This window comes from Hyaena hyaena, unplaced genomic scaffold, assembly GCF_003009895.1.
Source record: "Hyaena hyaena isolate Hyena2069 unplaced genomic scaffold, ASM300989v1 scaffold_606, whole genome shotgun sequence".
Classification (NCBI taxonomy): domain Eukaryota; kingdom Metazoa; phylum Chordata; class Mammalia; order Carnivora; family Hyaenidae; genus Hyaena; species Hyaena hyaena.
Window position 1 is genome coordinate 1068265 of NW_024081238.1, and position 15724 is coordinate 1083988.

Below are 15724 nucleotides of genomic sequence, written 5' to 3' on the forward strand. Positions count from 1 at the left end.
GTTTTCCCAGCAGGAGATCACAGCTGATTAAGGGAGACAGATAAGTAGTCATACGTAATATTCAGGCCACAGTACTGGAGATATTGGTGCACAGGAAGGAGGGGGGTAACTGAATGTTTATTGTCTAAATATCAAATACCAAGGTGATATCCATTGATTTCCAGTATCACTAGAAGTGGCCAAATGTCTGGTGGCCAAGAATCTCCACAAGAAAGTGTTTACCTTAAAGACTTATTTCTCTCCAGGATTTCACAATCAAATTTGGATGCTCAGAAATTCTGAGACCTACAATTGGCAAGACTCGGGATTCTGCCCAGTTGGCAATGGGCAAAATAAAAACAAAAATACATTTGTTAGGAGAATTAGATATTCACAATAGTTTAGACAGCACATTTCCTACCTATTGATACTCATGACGGAAAGTCAAATGACCTGATTACTTGACTGGTATTATATCCAGACAAGTAAGTTTATTTACAGGATTCAAATGTGTTGTGTTCTTCAGTCTCTGATAGTCTAATAGGCATTACCAGTTTCCAGAGGCTAGATAGTGGACAGAGAGTAAGCCCAGAAGGGCATCCTCTCGTTTGGACTGGGCTTGGGAAGTCCACTGTTTCCTTTGAGACTACTCTTCTACTTTGCTTTTATTGTAGACCAGCTCCTTTCTGATTGATACATTCTTTCCTTACATGTATTAATATCTTTAATCAGATAATTAAGTTAACCAACTATTTCTAACACTCTTTATTTTTCTTATGACAGAGAGTACCTGCCTTCTTTGGAGACTACTATGTAATGTCCTTTCTCTTTACTAATCATCTTTTGTTTTCTTTACAGGTACATGTCAACCTTGTATTCTCACCCTGATTTTCCAGAGAAAGGGCCAGAGGAGATTAATAAAGAGCTAATGAAAAATGTTAGCCACAACCCGCTTTTACTTCTCACACCGCAGAAAGTTAAAAGATATGTTGAATCTCTATGGAAGAAGAAAAGCTCTGGGCAACCTGTCACCTTTACTGATATCTTTGGGATGTTAATAGGAGAAACACTAATTCACAATGTAAGCTATGTCTCAAACTACAATCCTCTTAATATAAACAGGCCTTGTGTATCATAATGTTTTAATAAAACAAAATGATACATTGCATTTTTCTTTGAATTTGTTTAAATTCAAGTTAGTTAACATACAATGTAGTACTGTTTTCAGGAGCAGAACCCAGCGATTGATCACTTACATGTAACATTTTATAAAAGTCACTCGACTCAACTGATCCTATCAACAATGTGTCCTGAGTACATATTCCCTCCCAGACATAACACTTCTACATTTCCAACTAGTGCTTTCTAATTCTTTCTGTGTATCGGTTTTGATGTGTAGGGACTACTTTTGTATTCTTAAATACACATTTTGACCCTTTACTGTCCACTCCTCTACACCACTACACCACACTGGGAGTCTTTTTAAATAAGGAGATGAACACAAGTAGTATTTTGGTGGTAAAGGAAAAATGGAGGTTCCCTAAAGAGTTTGACACATGACTACAGTGTGACATTTCATCTGAAGATGCAGTGCGGGGGAGAGAGTCTGTGCCAGTGAACCTGGGGTCCAAATGTTCTCTTGGCTTCATAGCTGCCAAGCTGTTCTTCAATTCAAATGTAGACATGATCTTTTAAAGAGTTATGGTTGTTCTTAGAATAAAGATTATCATTGCCTCTGTAGAGCTTACTTTTTGTCATTTATTGGGAGACAGAGATTTCTAGAAGGAAGACTGATTTTTATTATAAAAGTCTTAAGTGTCTTGATTGGAAGTACTATTTTCTCTCTGTGTATGTTTCTATATTGAAGACCATTTCTTTATTTCTTCTGTGGACAGAGAATGAACACGACCTTGAGTAGTTTGAAGGAAAAAGTTAATTCTGCACAATGCCCTTTACCCCTTTTCACCTGTCTCCATGTCAAACCTGATGTTTCTGAACTAATGTTTGCAGGTATGTAATTTCCTCTTTTAAAACATTTCCTGGAACCTTTGAACTGTGGTTTCTAATGATTTTCATTAGAGGAAGTTCCAAAGGAATTTTAGTTGTCTTATTTTGATATATTTTCCATAACATAAAAACATTGGAAGATACAAGAAAGTGGTAAGCTAGACAATTTTCTAGTTGGGCAGATTATTCCATGAAACTAGTTACTAATATACCTTCATTTAAATTACTAAAATAAGGGGCACTTGTGGGGATGAGCACTGGGTGTTATATGGAAACCAACTTGACAATAAACTATTTGTAAAAAATAAATAAATAAATATAAAAAAAATAAATTACTAAAATAAAGAAGAAACTATAAAAAAGTCATGAATATAATCACCTCAATTTTAGTTACTCATTCCTCAAGGACTTTTAACAAAATAGCATGCTTTTAGGTAATGCATGTTCTTTTGCTTTCTGCTTATATTTTCATTAAATTGGGTAACATGACGGGGCACCTGGGTGGCGCAGTTGGTTAAGCGGCAACTTTGGCTCAAGTCATGATCTCGCGGTTCGTGGGTTCGTGGGTTCGAGCCCCATGTCAGGCTCTGTGCTGGTAGCTCGGGGCCTGGAGCCTGCTTCAGATCCTGTGTCTCCCTCTCTCTCTCTCTGCCCCTCCCCTGCACACCCTCTGTCTCTCAAAAGGAAATAAAATGTTTAAAAAACATTGGATAACATGACATGTTTATTATTCAAAAGTACCATTGTCATCTTTATAATTCAGCACTCAAAAAGTATTAGTCCATGCTTGTGTCAGGTGATGAACAAAATACCTCATATTATGAAATCTTTTTTTTTAATGTTTTATTTATTTCTGAGAGAGAGACAGCGTGAGCAGGGGAGGGTCAGAGAGAGAGGGAGACACAGAATCTGAAACAGGCTCCAGGCTCTGAGCTGTCAGCCCAGAGCCCTATGCGGGGCTCGAACCCCCAAACCGTGAGATCATACCCTGAACCGAAGTCGGATGCTTAACCGACTGAGCCACCCAGGTGCCCCATATTATGAAATCTCAAATGTAAATATTTGTTTCTTCTGTAGCTTTGCTTCTTGTTGGGTGCTCTAAAAGTATGTGACCCCATACTTCTGGGGACCTTTGCTGGTCCTAATCCGCAACATGGTAGCATTTCTGACTGTAGCTGCTAGGGTTCGTTGTAATTTTAGGAAAAGTACCTCAGTTAAATAAGTCCCTCCCATGAACTTAAAAAGTCATTGTGAATGGAATGTAATTAACAGATTTTTGCAGATTTTACAAGGTCTCACTCGTTTCTACTGACTATTCCAGGCAAGAACTGTGAATTGTTTATAAAAAGCAGTGCACCTGGAATTCATTCATTCATTCTAATCTTTATCAGTTAATTGACTAAAACGTTTGTCATGCTTAATGATTCAGAAATCGCTTACTATATTTATTATCTTATTCAATTTTTACTGCAACTCAGGAAGTGAGGTATTTTTAGCTCTGTTTCTTCGAAGAAAAAACAAAACCTCAGAAAGATTAAATGATTTGCACATTGCCACGTAGAAAATAAGCAGCAGAGCTGAGGTTTGTTCTAAAAAATCCCTTGTTCTTTTTATTAAAATATTGGCTTCTCTGGTGACTGACCGTGTGGAACGTAGTGTGACGGATCTAAGCATGGATTCCCCTCCCCCCACAGTATATTGCCCCTGTTTATAAGACCTTATAATCTGTTGGGGAATTTTACAAGAATTATTAAGGAAGTTAAGGCACAAGAAAAGAAGTTACTATGCATTGTTCCTTTGACCAGGTTACACGACATCTTTTAGCCTCAGTTTCCACATCTGCTTAATGAGGATGAGACTTTCATGGTGTTTTCGCTAAATGAATGATATAAAGCATGCAAAGTGAATAAAGCAATGGCAGGCCCAAATTAAGCTTAAGTAAATCTTAAAAATGTAGTGCTCCTCTCCACAATAGCCAAAACATGGAAAAAGCCTAAGTGTCCATCAACGGACAAATGGATCTAGAAGATGTGGTTTATCTATACGATGGAATACTACATGGCATGAGAAACAATGAAATCTGGCCATGTGTAGCAACATGGATGGACCTTGAGGGTGTTATGCTGAGCGAAATAAGTCAGGCAGAGAAGGACAAATACCACATGTTTGCACGTATAGGAGGATTAGGAGGACCTTTACGGAGGACCGCGGGGGGAGAAGGGGAAATAGTGGGGGAGGGGTAGAGAGGCAAACCATGAGAGACTATTGAATGCTGAGAACAAACTGAGGACTGATGGGTGTGGGGGGGGAGGGGGGAGATGGACATGGAGGAGGGCACTTGTGGGGATGAGCATTGGGTGTTATATGGAAACCAACTTGACAATAAACTATTTGTAAAAAAAAAAAAAAAATGTAGTGCTCCCTGAAAGCTGTATGTGAAATCAGAGGTCTTGGATCTTAACGATAAATAGGAATTGTATGAGAAGCAAATTTCATTTTTGGATGGGAGGTAAGGCCCACAGGGAGTCTGGGATGACCATGACCTGCTCAGCAGCAATTGGGAGCAAGATCTTGTTTGTAATGAACTTCAGAGAGAGAATTGAAATTTATTCATATAAGAAAAGTAGGTGCCATGATGAAATTGGTTTGTTTTGTTTTTGCTTTCCTATAGCTATTGTTTTTTGAGGTCTTGGAATATTTTGAAATAGGCTGATAAATCCTACTAGTAAACTAGTCAAATCTGTGCATAGCCAAATAAGCCATTTTACCCCCAAAGCATTACGCTGTGGTCAAGCAAGCACGAGACTGATTTGGAAGCCTTGTCTTATTTCTAAGTTGAAATACCTTAAGTCAGTCATTTAATCTGACTCTTATTTTCCTCATTATTAAAAAAAAGAGTATTAATAAATATCAGGTTTATCTTACAGAAATGTTAAGACAATCACATGAGATAGGCAGAAGATGGTATATCATAAAAGAGACCTAAAATATAATAGTGTTATTGTTACAATTGTTATGACATTTTAACAGTCACCTTTTTTTATTCTGAACTTTGAGGCAGTAGCAATTCTTAATAGAAAATCTGACCAAGATGATTAAGGAACAAGTAATATTTCAGCAGGTGAATATTTTGGATTCATTTAGAGTGGGAAAGGCTTTTTGATGTTCAGTTAGTAATCTTTTGACCTGGATGTGTCTTATTTGGGCCATCTGCCTAACTGCATTATTATTACTGAGATGAGAGATACACCATTAACCTTCATTGTTAAGCTTCTATGATCAGGAGGTTCAAAGCTGTTTCTTCTAACGGAGTTGGACAAAGCCATCAAGCATTAATTATGTGGATCTTGTACCAGATAAGACATTCAAAGGTGTATGTTATGAAGGTTCAAGTAGCTTGGGTTATTGAAGGAAAAAAGGGAGACATGTCTATATTCTTCTAAAGTTTGCTTAGATTAAAAGTGGATATTCAGGGCAAAAACTTGAAATATTATCTGAATAATATTTTTAAAAGCGAAGGAGCCAAATTAGCTTACAGAAGTTTTATCACCTTTATTTCAACAATATTAGAGAATGTTTTTCTTCCCTTCAGAATAGTTTTAAACATTTTCCTCTTTTGAAGATTTAAAACAAATAAACATTCGTTGTTTAAGCTGTTAACTATTTTTGACTCCTTCACTTCACTACACTGCTTTCAGTTTTACATTTCCATTGGTCAGTAAAGTGCCTTTATTGAATACAACTTTCGAACATCATGTTAAATTCTTTGACAGATAGTATAAGAAAAAAATATGGCATTCTTCCTCAAAAAAGTTACAATCCCATTGGCAAGACAAAAACAAAACATGAAAAATGAATGAGCCATACACATAGATAGATATTAGGATCTATCGATAGATCATAGATACTAGGATCTTTTAAAGTGTATAGAACTGATGTAAGTGTAAGATATTGTACAGATTTATTAGTCATAAGGACAACTTTATGAGGGTGATGGAGCTCGGATTCCATTTGAACATGGAAAGATCTATCAAGTGGAGGTGAATAGTCCTCTTTGTGTAACACAGTATGAGAAAATGCTCAGAAGGGGAGTCAAAAATATATTTTCAAGAGCAGTAAAAAGAAACCAGACTTAGTGTGAGCTGGTGAAAGGTGGGTGGTACATTTGGGAAAACTATTAGTGCCAAGTTATGGAAACATTTGAATTACAGACAGAAATATTTTTATTCAGTTATGAATATAGTGGGAAACATTTAGTGTTTAGGGGTAGGGCAATAAAAATATTGTAGTGTTTTTGAGAAAAGTATTTTGGTGATTCATGTGGGTAGATTAGCGAGGAAAGAAAGTGGAAGCAGTGTTATCACTAGGCATTTGTAATAAAGTCCCGGACCTAGGGAGATCCTGATAAGAAGAGAGACAGATGTGAAAAGCCCAAAGGTTGTCACTGAAAGGTGGTAATGGATTTTCAATTTTTAAAAAAATTTTTTATGTTTTTATTTTATTTTTGAGAGAGAGTGTGAGCAGTGGAGGGGCACAGAGAAAGGGAGACACAGAATCTGAAGCAGGCTCCAGGCTCTGAGCTGTCAACACAGAGCCAGATGTGGGGCTCAAACTCACAGACTATGAGATAGTGACCTGAACCAAAGTCATATACTTAACCAACTGAGCCACCCAGGTGCCCCAGTGGTTTCAATTTTTTAAAAAATTTCTTTTTCAAGGCTATGATAGTATTGTTTACCAAAAGAGGTAAGATAGACTGGGGGGAAAGATGAAGAATTCCTTTCCAGGCAAGCATAGTGGATGTGATGCCAATGTATCTAAGCGTAAATTCACAACAGGAAGTTGGGAAGAAGTAGATGTAGGTGAGAGAGAAAGGTTCAAGTTTGAAATGTACGAGTCAACAGCAAAAGAACAGTCACGTACTACCATGGTGAGTTTTTGAGTAAGGATTAGAGAGCAATCTTACCTTGAGAATGTCTGTAATTGTGTGAGCACAAACCACAGCATTAATAAAGATGAGATTACTCGAGAAGTTATTGTGTTTCAGTACCCAAGATAAAGGGATAAGATTCAGAGATAGGAAATTACTTGTAGTGATATAGAAATTTTCCTAGCAGCCTCTGACTCATTGCTAGTCATATCTCACTCACTCCATGTAAATCATTATAAAGCACATCACTTTCTGTAGAAAGATATATGTGCTACTTGGCTTTGATTTGAAATGGGATTATAATGTGTTCTCATCACAACTGTGATTTCATAACTTCCTTCACAAAAGTAGAATGTTATGATCTACCATTGAGTAAACAATAAATATACACCTGCAATGCCTTTTCTAAAACTTTAGAAATAGATGTTTCTGAATTGAGAATATTTTAGATTTTAAAGTTTAAAAAACAAACTTATTGTGTATGTTACATAATAACCCCCTAGGATCTCATAGAGTGATTTCTGTAATAGAGTGTCAATATTCACATTTAGTGAGATTAAAAAATTAAGCCTTATATCATTTCAAGACTGTTTTCTTCTGCTGAATGAATTCAGGTCAGAATTTACAACCAAACAAATAACAAAAAAAAAAATCTGTGGAGTTTTGAATTATTTGGATTTTGAATTGTTCAAATAGACATGTAAATAGTTTCAAAAAGCAGGGTGGAAAAGGAGAGCAGAGAGTTATGGGTTAGGTAAGGGTGAATAGTGGTGGGACTTTACAGAGGACGGCCAATGAAAATTGACCTTGAACTAATGGTTAAGAAGGAGCAAGCCTTTTAGCTGCACAAGATAATAGCAAGCATGAAGGCACTGAGATGTCAGTGAGTTTCTCTTTGAGGAACATTGAGAAGATTTGTGTGGCTCAAGTGGAAAGAGCAAGGCCCACATAATGGAAATTGGTTAGGACAGGAGGTCAAAAGGCACTAGCCAGACCGTTAAGAAGCCTCATTGATAACATTTTTGCGTTCAGTGTAATGGAAAGCCATTGGAAAGCTTTCAGCTGGCATTAGTATGCTGTGATTTCTATTTTTAAAAATTCATTCTGGCAACAGATATCAAAAAGATAGCTGGGAAATAGAGAAGGGATGTTTTAGAAGACTACTGGGAAGATCCAGAGAAGAGGGTATGACAGCTTGTACCAGTAGGATACAACAGGATGGTGATCCATGGTGGACAAATGGATAAGCAGCCAGTTTCTAACCTTATCTGATAAGAGAGTCTCTAGAACTTGAGTTTTTGTATGTAAGATATAAAGGGGAAAGAACTGTCAAGGGTAAAGTATGGATACTGGTATGAATATATGAAAAGTAGTACCATTTACCAAGACAGGGAATACTGAGAGAGAAGCAAGTGTAGGAAATGGGTATCAGAAACCAGGAATTCTTTTTGGATGCATAATTAAATATAGTGATAGCATGGAAATACATGAACTACATGTAGTAGTGGCTACCATTTATGGAGTGATTAAAATGTGCTATGCCTTCTTCTGAGTTCTTAAACAATTTATTTAATGTTTGTTTATTTTTGAGAGAGAGAAAGAGCATGAGCTGTGGAGGACAGAGAGAGAGGGAGACACAGAATCCAAAGCAGGCTCCAGTCTCTGAGCTGTCTGCACAGAGCTTGACGTGAGGCTTCAGCTCACGAACTGTGAGATCATGACCTGAGCTGAAGTTGGATGCTTGACAGACTGAGCCACCAAGGCACCCCTATATTCCTTAACTCATTAGATTTTTTCACAACAATTTTATAATTTCCTGATTTTATTCACGTTCTATAGATTAGGGAACTAAGACACCAAGAACACAAGTAATCTACCCAAGGTTGCATGGTTAGGAAGCAGAAAAATGGGATTTGAACCTAGGGCTCTGGCTCCATAATCTCTACTCTTAGAAATTATACTTTATTGATGCTATTACCATGTATTTCTTAAGTCACTCAGTATAAAAACTTTGCATTATAATCTTGTGAATTAGAACAATGGTTAATAAGCAAAATTAAGGAAAAGTGAAGAAAAGTCAAATGTTAGAAAACAATTTCTTCCATTTTTATAGTCTGCTTGCATTATCAGAGTTTAATTTCTTCTCTCTCCATGGATTTTATATCTGAGTTAGCAACTTTCTGTTTTCCATTATTTAGAATCAAGATGGATTTTACTAAAGATATATAAGCTTTTAATGCAAAAAATATTCAGTTTGTACAAATTAGAAGGGATCCTTTTCTATTTTCATTTCAATAAGCTGTTTTCCACAAACTTCTATACAATGGCATGTACAAAATAGGCATCTGGTTAATTTAAAAATATATTTTAAATAATGAAAATAATCAAGGCATTTTTGGAAGTGATCTTTAATGGTATGCATATCTATAGTCTTTCCCTACTAATGGATTGTACTTTTTAAAAATCCTTTCAGATTGGGTTGAATTTAGTCCATATGAGATTGGCATGGCAAAATATGGTACTTTTATGGCTCCTGACTTATTTGGAAGCAAATTTTTTATGGGAACAGTTGTGAAGAAATATGAAGAAAACCCCTTGCATTTCTTAATGGGTAAGTGATCAAAATGTACTATTTGTCTGTTTGACTGTTTTAAGTCTCGGTGCATTCTAAGGTATTCGTCATTTTTGCTTTATTTTAGGTGTCTGGGGCAGTGCCTTTTCTATATTGTTCAACAGAGTCTTAGGAGTTTCTGGCTCACAAAATAAAGGTTCCACAATGGAGGAGGAACTAGGTATTGTAAAAACATGTTTCTGGTGACTGTATTATGCTAACCTGATAGATTTTAACATGCATACACAGAAAATCAAATCATCATAACGAATGTAATTATTCTGAAGTTACCAAGGGCTTCGTTAAATCAACCTAAGTATTTCCTGGAAATCATATGTATATTACCTCTTAAATATTATTCTGACACTGAGGTTGTGAAACTCATAAAACCTATTGATTCCTAAGAATAATTTTCCACTAGGGCATCTCCATTCCTCTTAGTCATGATATATCTAAACATACTGTTTGTGTCCTAAACAAATACCGTTCATTTTTAAAACATTAGACTCATCCGCAGTTGAACACAGTATGACACAAAAATTCATACTTTCCAGTTTACTTACCTCTAAAATACTAACCTGCTAGATTTCTGTTAGCTTCCTATAGCTAAGTCACACCAAACAGGAGGAAAAAAATATTTCAAATCACATCTAGTAAATGAACACTAATGGTTTTCTTTAAATCTAACTTATTGGCCCATAATAAATTTAAAGATAATGTTAACAAAACTTGAAAAAGTAGACAAACTCATTTGAGGACCACTGGTTTTCATTAGTTGTAAGGATAATGACAGGAACTTTTGTTTGACAAGTAAATTTGGCCCAAAGCAAATGAAATGAAACATGCATTCAGTGTCTCCCAAGTGCCTACCCTGTTTTCTTATGGCTACTTGGATTGGCTGTGGGAAGGAACAGTGAATGCTAAATCTGAATTGGGGGCCAGCCCAGCAGGAATTGGGGAAGAGGGTCCTGTAGATTATCAGCACACTGACTACCTACTATCTCTTCTCTGTCCATGAAATATCATGAAATACCATGAAATAGCATGAAATATCGCACATAGAGTTAACAGAATAGCATAAATGACCTTTTCAACAATCAATTATTTCAATAATCAATTCATTTTAAGAATACTTGCACGTAAAACTTAATGTAGGATTTTTTTTTTTTGACAAGCTGCCCTTAGTTTTTCCAGGCAGTGACAGTTGATTCAATTAAGCTTTATGCAAAAAAGAAAAAAAAAAAAACACAATTGTAGCATTAATTAATTTACTACAAATTGGCTTATAAGTAGTGTTATTCATCCTGCAGAATTGATTTTAGCTATTTGATATGTATATTACGTGCACAGTAACTTTCCATAGTTCTTAATGTTTTGTTCAACAGTATCATTTGCATTTTTGGGTAGTTATGGCAAAGTGATCTTAATGATGGCACTAGAGCAAAAGATTTTAAGATAAAAATAAAAACAATAAAGAAAGCACTTTGCTTTCTGTCCTCTGAGCAGCACTCAGTTAACGAGCAGCCAAGGTTGGTGGAATTTTTGAGCTGCTCGGACCTTAACATACAGAGGCACATTCTCTTAAGAGTAACTATAAGGCCGAGTGTAAAATGCTGACATGATTTGACTTGACTTTTTAAAATGAACATCGTAGCGCAGATGGATAAATATCCATCTAGTTTTGCGGAAATAAGTAACTCTTCTCAAAATAATGTGAAGATTTCAGAATAAAAGAGAAAAAGAACAGAAGGAGCACATGTTATGAGGCTTGCTTCTCTGTGCTCCTTCTCTGTTGAATAATCCAGATACCCCTAGAGTTTATTTTTCTCTCAGATGGGAGGAAAAGAATGGGCCTGAAATAACAGATCCAAAGGTGGGTGAGACAATGGCTGAAGGCCAAGAAAAAGGAGAATGTTTATATTAAACGGTCTTCAGAATATTATTTGTTATGAGATGTTTCCTTTGAGGCCAGTGGTTTGGCAGCCTATTTACTTGTCCTCTTTGTCAGACTGAGAGGGATATTATGTAGTGATCCAGGATGCGTGTTACCTCAGATTAGGTAAGACTTTCCAGAAATGAGACAGGAGAGGTAACTGAGGGGAATCTGAAGACTCCTGGTGATTCCTTTCATCCACTGGCTGATTAAAGTTTCCCTCTTCAAGGGGTGTTCAGAGGTTGTTTCTGTTTTTGCTTTTTCCCCTCTGAAGCAAGACATTATGGTAAATTGGGCCATAATCTGATGACTAGAAATGAAATTCTTTACATTCTCAAGGAATTTCAAATGTGAGCAATCTATGCTTTTGAAGAGATGGAGCTACATATCATACCATAGGGATGGAAAATAGATACATTCAAATATTTATCTAATCATCTCAAAAATATCTTTATAAAATAGAATAATATTTTGGTGAACCATTTTCTTAAAGGAGAGTATCAAATTGACCAAAAAACAAAACAAAACAAAGAAAAAAAGAAATACTTAAAAAAAAAGAAAATTTTGTTCTGCCAAAATATGTATGGGACCAAAACCACACCTGACGTATATAACACTTATTGTGGGTCATTTTCTAACACCCCACCTTCTTCTGTACAACAAAACTATTTTCTGTAATACTCACGAAATGAAGTGAATAATAATATTAGTCTGTGAACACTTTTATTGAATTTCATATGTGTAATCATACCAGTAAAATTAAATAAATGTAAAAAGTTAATCTACTACCTCAAGCATTTAAAACCCTTCCATTCTATATTCTCATTCAGGTATAATAAACATATACAGAGTAATATGGGGAAACTATATGTTATACCTATATTTCTCCAAGTTTAAAGCCCCCAAGTGATTCTAGAACTGAAAATTATAAATTTAGAGTCAGGTTTTTTGAATAAAAAAATGTCTATTGACTAGTAGAAGAAAAAAAAAAGTAACTGTTATACAGAAAGTCATTTCATGTAAGTGTCCAAAGAAAGTTGATAATTCAACAAATAATGGTGATAAGAATGGTCCATGTGTTCCATAGTTTAGGCAATTTTTACTTAAAAAATATGACTAGTTATTATGCCACATTATACTTCTGTCTTTGTTTTACGGGCATATGGTTTCTAAGTTTTAATTTTCATAACTGCCCTCTTACTATGTACTGTGAAAGCACAAATTCTTGACACCAAAAGGCACATTCAATAACCAATTTTCTGAGTTATTGAAAATCAAAAGACACCTTATATTAGTAGTTTTCATTCATTTTCATTCAGTCTTCCTATAGATTTTGGTTTTACTCTGCATTTTCCCCTCAGAAATAGCACTTAAACATATTTAATGAAAGAAAATTATACCTTTTTGGTATAACAAGGAGCCTCCTATAACCAAGTTATTCTTTCTGTCAGAATTAAGGTAAAGAAATAAAGATTCTTTCCTTTAACTCATGAAGGAGTAGTTTTAAACTAATTTTTCCATTTTTTTCCTGGCCCAGGAAATTTGTTTTCCAATGAGAAATTTGAAAATAGTAGGAAAACTAATGAATTTAGATACTAAATTGATTAAAATTTCCACTAATATACCTAGTAGATCTCACTTGGTTTTATCTCAGGTTACTTCCTTCTAATAAATTCAATTGTGAGCCTTGACACCTGAGATCATTCACTTGATGTGTTCTCTTCCCACAGAAAATATCACAGCTGAGCATATTGTGAGTAATGACAGCTCAGATAGCGATGATGAATCACAAGAACCCAAAGGTAAGAGAATTTTCTCTGGCAGAGGTCCATTAAGAAAGGATATAAATGTTGTGTCTGATTGTCTCTCTTAATATCCTAATGGTAGTCTCCGCCTAAGCCACTGAGTGCTATAGAATTGTAACATTCGGTTCACAGAGAAAATCAATCCTGTATGCATAATAAAATGTACAACCCATAAATATCCCTTATTCTTTTCTTTTTGATAGCTCAAAAATGTTATCCATTAAACAAATGGAGAATAAACTGAGATGGCGGAAATAACAAATTCTAAGTCTGAGTAGAGCACCAGGCTTCTTGGCATGAGAATTGTGATATGGGAACATTTTTTTAAGTTTATTTATTTATTCTGAGAGAGAGAGTGAGAGCTCACACAAGCAGGAGAGGGACGGAGAGAGAGAGAGGGAGACAGAGAGAATCCCAAGCAGGCTCTGCACAGAGCCCGATGTGAGGCTCAATCCCACAAATCGTGAGATCACAACCTGAGCCAAGATCAAGAGTTGGACACTTAACTGACTGAGCCACCCAGGTGCCCTCTTACAGGAACATTTTATGGGAACACTTTTTACATGGATTTAAAAGTTAAAATTTTATCTTTAAAAATTTTATTATTGATAAAATATCACATGGAGACTTCTTCTCACTCCCTTCCTGAGCCTTACCCGTTGTCAGCAATCTATGTCTTAGGAAGAGATTGGTGATAAAGTGGGGAGAATTATCCAGAACTTTTTATTGTATATGTTATTTCTAAGTACAAATGAGTTCTTTCACATTTTGACAAGGCAGCTCTCAGCTTGGTGTGGATCAGAGCATCAGTGATGAAGTCGGGGCAGGGACAAGGTGAGGGTATTAGATACCAATGCTATGTGGTAAAATGGAGTGATTTTACGTTTTATTAACAACTGGGTAAACATCCTATGACACTTTGAAAATGATCATCTAGATTTTAGAAGATAACTTAGTGCTTTCTTATTCTAAACGTCATGAATTCCTCCAGCCGTGGTGTAGATATTGGAAGAGCCTGTTTTATCTTTGCCGAAAATCAACATTTTCACACCTGGGCTGTGACTGCCTCATCAGATGAGTTTGTATAACCTAGAAGAAAGGGACCTTCTCTGCAAAATGCATCTCCACAAGCCCACAGCCTGGCTAGCATGTCATTTCTTATAACATTTTTTTAAAAAATAATCTTTCCTGGGGCAGACAGAACTTTCAACCAAGGCACTAGGTTTGGGCACTGCTCGATTTGCACTTCAGTCCCAACTTGCCCACTGTCCGGCTGCTTCGTGTGGTCCGTGACAGCCAGGTCATTAGGCAGGAACCCTGAACGAACCCTGCCCTGGAAAGAACTCAGTCCTAATTCTCTCCCCTTCATAGTTTTATTTTCATCTGTTTAGTTGTTCAGGTCTTCGGGTCTTTTTTTTTTTTTTTTTTTTTAATTTCCTTTTCATAAAAAGAGCTAGCCAGTACAAAGGGGATAGACAGTATGTGTCTAACATTTCTAGAGTTAATATTATTGCTATAGGGCTAGCAAGTAGACATAATAATGGCTTGTTAATTATTAAATAAATTGCCATAGATGGTCAGTACATTTGATCACCTCTTGGTATCCTAAGGCAGAGAAGTTCAAAGACCCTTTGAACATGGCTGTTTTGGTTTTAGTACCAACCTAGTTTGGTGAAGGCTGTTGAGGATGATTTGGGGATTTCTAATATTAGCTCTTGATATTCATTTTCTTCCTTCCAGTAATTTTAGATTGACAACAGAATTGAGCAAAAAGAACAGAGTTCCCATACACTTCCTGAACCCCCACACACAGAGTCTCCCCACTGTCAGCATCCTGTATCAGAGTGGTACATTTGTTACAATCCATGAACCCACATTTACACTTCATTATCACCCAAAGTCCAAACTTTAGGGTTTACTCTTGGTATCACATATTCTATAGGTTTTCACAAATGTATAATGACATGCATCTACCATTATAGTTTGGTGCAGAGTGCTTTCACTGCCTTAAACATCCCTCTGTGTTGTTTATCCATCCCTCTACCCCACCACCACCCTAACCTCTGGCAACCACTGATATTTTTACTGTCTTCATAGTTTTGCTTTTTCCAGAATGTCGTATTGTTAGAATCATATAGTGTATAGCCTTTTCAGATTGACTTCTTTCACTTGGTAGTATGTATTTTAATTTCCTCCGTGTCTATTCATGGCTTGATAGCTCTCCCCTCCCACATTTTTTTGGCACTGAATAACATTCCATTGTCTGTATGTTTTCAACTCCTTTGGGTAAAAACTAAGAAAGATGATTGCTAGATCATATATGATGGGAGTATAATTTAGTTTTGTATGAAACTTCCAGAGGTGCCTGGGTGGCTCAGTCGATTGGGCATCTGACTCTTGATCTCAGCTCAGGTCTTTTTTTTATTATATATTTTTAAATTTTAAATTCAAGTAGTTAA

At 36.0% G+C, this 15724-nt stretch overlaps 1 protein-coding gene across 2 annotated transcripts in view; it reads left to right on the forward strand.

The window, feature by feature from the left end:
* PLA2G4A (phospholipase A2 group IVA) overlaps positions 1 to 15724 on the forward strand; it is a 160465-nt gene that overhangs the window by 109183 nt on the left and 35558 nt on the right. For both annotated transcript variants that reach the window (XM_039257200.1, XM_039257201.1), the window contains 5 exons: positions 838 to 1060; positions 1875 to 1989; positions 9390 to 9527; positions 9616 to 9708; positions 13191 to 13262. In XM_039257200.1, coding sequence (XP_039113131.1) covers positions 838 to 1060; positions 1875 to 1989; positions 9390 to 9527; positions 9616 to 9708; positions 13191 to 13262 — 641 coding nt within the window. The remainder of the gene's footprint in view (positions 1 to 837; positions 1061 to 1874; positions 1990 to 9389; positions 9528 to 9615; positions 9709 to 13190; positions 13263 to 15724) is intronic.